The sequence below is a fragment of the Nerophis ophidion genome, linkage group LG16, assembly GCF_033978795.1.
Source record: "Nerophis ophidion isolate RoL-2023_Sa linkage group LG16, RoL_Noph_v1.0, whole genome shotgun sequence".
Classification (NCBI taxonomy): Eukaryota; Metazoa; Chordata; class Actinopteri; order Syngnathiformes; family Syngnathidae; genus Nerophis; species Nerophis ophidion.
This window is the reverse complement of record NC_084626.1, coordinates 35,440,348-35,446,347: the sequence shown is the minus strand read 5'-3', so window position 1 is coordinate 35,446,347 and position 6,000 is coordinate 35,440,348. Positions and strand designations below refer to the sequence as shown.

At 38.9% G+C, this 6,000-nt stretch overlaps 1 protein-coding gene across 1 annotated transcript in view; it reads left to right on the top strand.

The window, feature by feature from the left end:
• Nucleotides 1-2,564, top strand: part of LOC133535310 (protein phosphatase 1 regulatory subunit 15B) — a 4,627-nt gene extending 2,063 nt beyond the window's left edge. Inside the window, exons 1-2 of the mRNA XM_061875011.1 lie at nt 1-144; nt 1,838-2,564. The exon at nt 1-144 is cut by the window's left edge and continues 2,063 nt beyond it. Coding sequence (XP_061730995.1) covers nt 1-144; nt 1,838-2,041 — 348 coding nt within the window. The 3' untranslated portion in view covers nt 2,042-2,564. The remainder of the gene's footprint in view (nt 145-1,837) is intronic.
• Nucleotides 2,565-6,000: the final 3,436 nt, after the last annotated feature.

Sequence of the window (6,000 nt, the reverse complement as noted above, 5' to 3'; positions counted from 1 at the left end):
ACACCTCCAAAGGCCCCCATTCGGCCCCCACGGTCGAAGGCGCCACTGCGGTCTGCGTACAGGAAAAAGGATGTGGAAAAAACAGACAGTAGTGTCTCAGAACTGTCCGCCTGTTCTGTTTCATCACTCAGAACTTCCAAAAAGGTCAGTTTGAATTTTCATTCACACTCTTTTCAAATATGTCCAATTTATTGTCTCATGATGTAATGAAGGCTCATAAGCCATACTCAAACACTTTCTGTTTCTACCTGTCACCTTGCTGGTGTGGGCGGTACTAACTTTAAGGCCTACTGAAATGACATTTTCTTTTTTAAACGGGGATAGCAGGTCCATTTTATGTGTCATACTTGATCATTTCGCAATATTGCCATATTTTTGCTGAAAGGATTTAGTAGAGAACATCCACGATAAAGTTTGCAACTTTCAGTGTTAAGAGAAATGCCCTGCCTCTACCGGAAGTCGCAGACGATGATGTCACACGTGTGGGGGCTCCTCACATATTCACATTATTTTTAATGGGAGCCTCCAACAAAAAGTGCTATTCGGACCGAGAAAACGACAATTTCCCCATTAAATTGAGCGAGGTTGAAAGATTTGTGTTTGAGGATATTGATAGCGATGGACTAGAAAAAAAAATTAGAAGGAAAAAAAAGAAGTAAAAAAAAAAACGCAATTGCATTGGGACGGATGTTTTTAGAGACATTTACTAGGATAATTATGGGAAATCCCTTATCTTTCTATTGTGTTGCTAGTGTTTTAGTGAGTTAAATAGTACCTGATAGTCGGAAGGGTGTCTCCACGGGTGTCCTGACGCGCAGTGTCTCAGAGGAGTCGACGGCAGCTATGGACGGCACAAATTCAGCTTTTCTCCGGTAAGAACTGACTTTTTCACCACAATTTTCTCACCGAAACCTGCTGGTTGACATGTGGTCGGGATCCATAGGAAAGTTTCACCTCCAGGAATTTTAAACAAGGAATCACCGTGTGTTTGTGTGGCTAAAGACTAAAGCTTCCCAACTCCATCTTTCTACTGTGACTTCTCCAATATTAATTGAACAAATTGCAAAAGATTCAGCAACACAGATCTCCAAAATTCTGTGTAATTATGCCGTTAAAGCAGATGACTTTTAGCTGTGTGTGTGTGCAGCGCTCATATTACTAACAGCCCATTACGTCTTGCGTACACGTCACCATTACACGATGTTTTCAAGACGAAACTCCCGGGAAATTTAAAATTGTAATTTAGTAAACTACAAAGGCCGTATTGGAATGTGTTGCAATGTTAGTTTATATATCCATCCATCCGTCCTCTACCGCTTATTCCCTTTCGGGGTCGCGGGGGGCGCTGGCGCCTATCTCAGCTACAATCGAGCGGAAGGCGGGGTACACCCTGGACAAGTCGCCACCTCATCGCAGGGCCAACACAGATAGACAACATTCACACTCACATTCACACACTAGGGCCAATTTAGTGTTGCCAATCAACTTATCCCCAGGTGCATGTCTTTGGAAGTGGGAGGAAGCCGGAGTACCCGGAGGGAACCCACGCATTCACGGGGAGAACATGCAAACTCCACACAGAAAGATTCCGAGCCTGGATTTGAACCCAGGACGGCAGGACCTTCGTATTGTGAGGCAGACGCACTAACCCCTCTTCCACCGTGAAGCCCAGTTTATATATCAATGATGAAATATTATCAGACTGCGTGGTCGGTAGTAGTGGGTTTCAGTAGGCCTTTAATTAAAATAAATCTAACTTTGAAGTTTTGTTGCCTCCGTGTGGTCAGATTGGACTAGAACAGATTTTATTCTGAAATTCTTTTTACTTCTTGGGCAGGTGCGCTTCTCTGATCGTGTGGAGGAGTTCTTCGCCAACTGCGGTGAGGAGGAAGAGGACCGCAAGGGACCATGGGAGGAGCTGGCCCGGGACCGCTTTCGCTTCCTGCGGCGCTGTCAGGAGGTGGAGCTTAGCATCGCCTACTGCCTGCAGCCGCAGCACCGCCGTCTGGTTTATCACCGCCTCACCGCCCAGGACGCATGAGAGGACCGCACAGGGCTCACGTTTTATTTGCCTGTTGTTTTTTAACTTTGCATGTGTCTGCAACTTGGCACCTTGATGAGTAAAAGCCACCCCCACCTCTGAGGACTCTCTTGAGGATAATTTCTCATTGACAAGCTTCAACTTTAACATTATCACTAATTTCTGGACAGCTGAAGTGGATGTAGGAGGTGTCTTGGACCTGCTCGATCACATGACACATGCTCACCAGTAGTATTGAAATAGTATTAAATAAGGTTTAACAGGAAGCTTTTGGTTTGTATTTTACCAACACATTTACATGTTTACATACATGTATGCATATTGAAGTGATTGAAGAGGTGTAAATTACATTTATTTGACCCTGTGTCACGATTGGTTTACTCGTGCGACACGGAGTAAACACTAAAGACTCAAGGGACTTCTAAAGGAAAATGACTCATATTAATCTGAAAAGCTTTTATTTTTTTAAGGCGTCATTTTCCTGTGCTTGATGTTTTGCTCACAAATAAATATATAATGATCTCACACGGCTTTATTCCTTCCTCTAGCACAGGGGTCGGGAACCTTTTTGGCTGAGAGAGCCATGAAAGCCAAATATATCAAAGTGTATTTCCGTGAGAGCCATATAATATTTTTTAACACCGAATACAACTAAATGCGTGGATTTTTAAGACCAACACTTTTAGAGTATAATGAGTCTCCTCTTCTTTTTAATAACATTGTTATTCTGAAAGTTAACCAATTATAAATATAATACTTCTTACCATTAATGCGACATCTTGAACAGATGTGATAGAAAATGGATGGTTGGATTAAAATGCATGAGAATGTTTGATAATTTGAATGTTATTTTTAACACTGATTACCAGCGGAATTATTAATTACTTATCGTGTTAAGCTAAGATTTATCTGAGAGCCAGATGCAGTCATCAAAAGAGCCGCATCCGGCTCTAGAGCCATAGGTTCCCTACCCCTGCTCTAGCAACATGCAGCTGTGATTAATCACTTGACTTTAGGAGTGTTGGCCAATAGCAGAAGAGACAGCAGCAGGTGACTACCTCAACTAACAGCATTATTTTTTTTTTTTTAGAAAGTCAAAGTACTTGGTCAGTTGGCACCTATTTACTCGTCCTCTAGCGCCACCACCAGGTCCCGCAGGTACTTGATGTAGCTGATGGACGCTCACAGCTTATTGACTTTATTGAGCCTCTTTGTGGTGCTGATGCCTGGAAGGTACTCTCTCTGTCTTGTGTAGCCAGCGTTGACACACTCCACTCATCCGCTCGCGGTCGTTGCGTCTCTGGACAAAAGCAGGATCCAATGGATGGCCTAGGACAGTGGTTCTCAAATGGGGGTACGCGTACCCCTGCGGCTGGGGTACTTGAAGGTATGCCAAGGGATATTAAATATTTAAAAAATAGCAATGATTCAAAAATCCTTTATAAATATATTTATTGAGTAATACGTCAACAAAATATGAATGTAAGTTCATAAACTGTGAAAAGGAATGCAACAATGCAATATTCAGTGTTGACAACTAGATTTTTTGTGGACATGTTCCATAAATATTGATGTTAAAGATTTCTTTTTTTGTGAAGAAATGTTTGGAATTAAGTTCATGAATCCAGATGTATCTCTATTACAATTTTCAAAGAGGGCACTTTAAGTTGATGATTACTTCTATGTCAAGGGTCACCAACCTTTTTTGAAACCAAGAGCTACTTATTGGGGACTATTAATCCGAAGGGCTACCAGTTTGATACACACTTAATTAAATAAATTGCCATAAATAGCCAATTTGCTCATTTTACCTTTTATAAATAAATCTATATGTATAAAAAAAAAGGGGTATTTCTGTTTTTTTCCTTTTACGGAAGTATTTTTTGTAGAGAATATATGATGAAAAAAAAACTTAATTGAACGGTTTAAAAGAAGAGAAAACACGAAAAAAATAAAATTACATTTTGAAACATGGTTTATCTTCAATTTCGACTCTTTAAAATTCAAAATCAAACTGAAAAAAAGAAGAGAAAAAACTAGCTAATTCGAATATTTTTGAAAAATTAAAACAATTTATGGGACATCATTAGTAATTTTTCCAGATTAAGATTAATTTTAGAATTTTGATGAAATGTTTTAAATAGGTTAAAATCTAATCTGCACTTTGTTAGAATACATAACAAATTGGACCAAACTATATTTCTAACAAAGACAAATCATTATTCTAGATTTTCCAGAATAAAAATTTTAAAAGAAATTCAAAAGACTGTGAAATAAGGTTTTAAATTTGATTTTACAGATTTACTAGATTTGCCAGAATAATTGTTTTGAATTTTAATCATGAGTTTGAAGAAATATTTCACAAATATTCTTTGTCGAAAAAACAGAAGCTAAAATGAAAATGTATTTATTGTTCTTTACAATAAAAAAATACATATACTTGAACATTGATTTAAACTGTCAGGAAAGAAGAGGAAGGAATTTTAAAGGTATGTGTTTGAAAATCCTAAAATCATTTTTAAGTTTGTATTTTTTCTCTAAAATTGTCTTTCTGGAAGTTATAAGAAGCAAAGTTAAAAAATGTATGAATTTATTTAAACAAGTGAAGACCAGGTCTTTAAAATATTTTCTTGGATTTTCAAATTCTATTTGAGTTTTGCCTCTCTTTGAATTAAAAATGTCGAGCAAAGCGAGACCAGCTTGCTATAAATAAGATGTAAAAATAGAGGCAGCTCACTGGTAAGTGCTGCTATTTGAGCTATTTTTAGAAAAGGCCAGCGGGCAACTCATCTGGTCCTTACGAGCGACCTGGTGCCCGCGGGTACCGCGTTGGCGACCCCTGTTTTATGAGCAGAAATCTTTATTTATAGTTGTATTTTTTTTCCTCCCAAATAGTTCAAGAAAGACCACTACAAGTGAGCAATATTTTGCACTGTTATACAATTCAATAAATCAGAAACAGTGCTGTATTTTACTTATTAATTTTTTTCAACCAAAAATGCTTTGCTCTGATTAGGGGGTACTACAATTAAAAAATGTTCACAGGGGGTACATCACTAAAAAAAGGTTGAGAACCACTGGCCTAGGACCTCCAAAGGACACATGAAAACTCCCAGGTCTGCCTGATGGAGGCTGCCGAAGAAGGGTCTGAGATCAGAGGGCGAGGCCGTCAGGGGCCATTTAGAGCAGTGGTCCCCAACATTTTTTGCACCACAGGCCGGTTCAGTGTAGGCATTAATTTCAGGGACCGGCTTTCCTCTTGTGCCAGATGAATACAGAAAAAAATAAGTGCATGAAAAAGTTGTCACATTTATATTTTGTATGTTCATAAGCGGTAATAAATGGATGGATGGATGTTCTTTCATGTGCATTGTATCATGTCACAAAATTATAACAAATGGCAACTTCCTATGAGGAGTTGTATTGTCAATCTATAAACAAGCTTATTGGTGTGTCTAGCAGGAAAGGCAAAAGTTATGTCGTAGAAAATTCAGTCGTTTATAAATTAATTTCTCTGCGGCCTGGTAAACCAGTGGTTGGGGAACACTGCTTTAGAGAGGTCCATGCTTGCTGGGGTAATGGGAGGCTGCTGTCCTCGCAGGGACCAGTAGAGGGAGACAACACATCCAGGACAAGGTATGAACGGACTTCAGTGTCCTCTTCATATTGATGCCTACATAAATCATTTGCATATAAACTGCATCTAAATATTTGATAATGTAACCACACTGTATATGAATTAGTTACTTCTACACAATTTAGGTTTTTTAAAATGTATGCAAGTTAGTGCATTTACATCATCAGATATTTTTGAGAAATTACCTTTATTATTTAAGATCGTCTGTAATGACTCGCCTGTTGTGTTGTCCTTTGACTTTTGAAGGAAACTTAAAGCGTTTAATTTTGCCAGCTGAGGTTCCGCCCTCACGCCAGGTGTGTGCATATGTATGAATGAATAA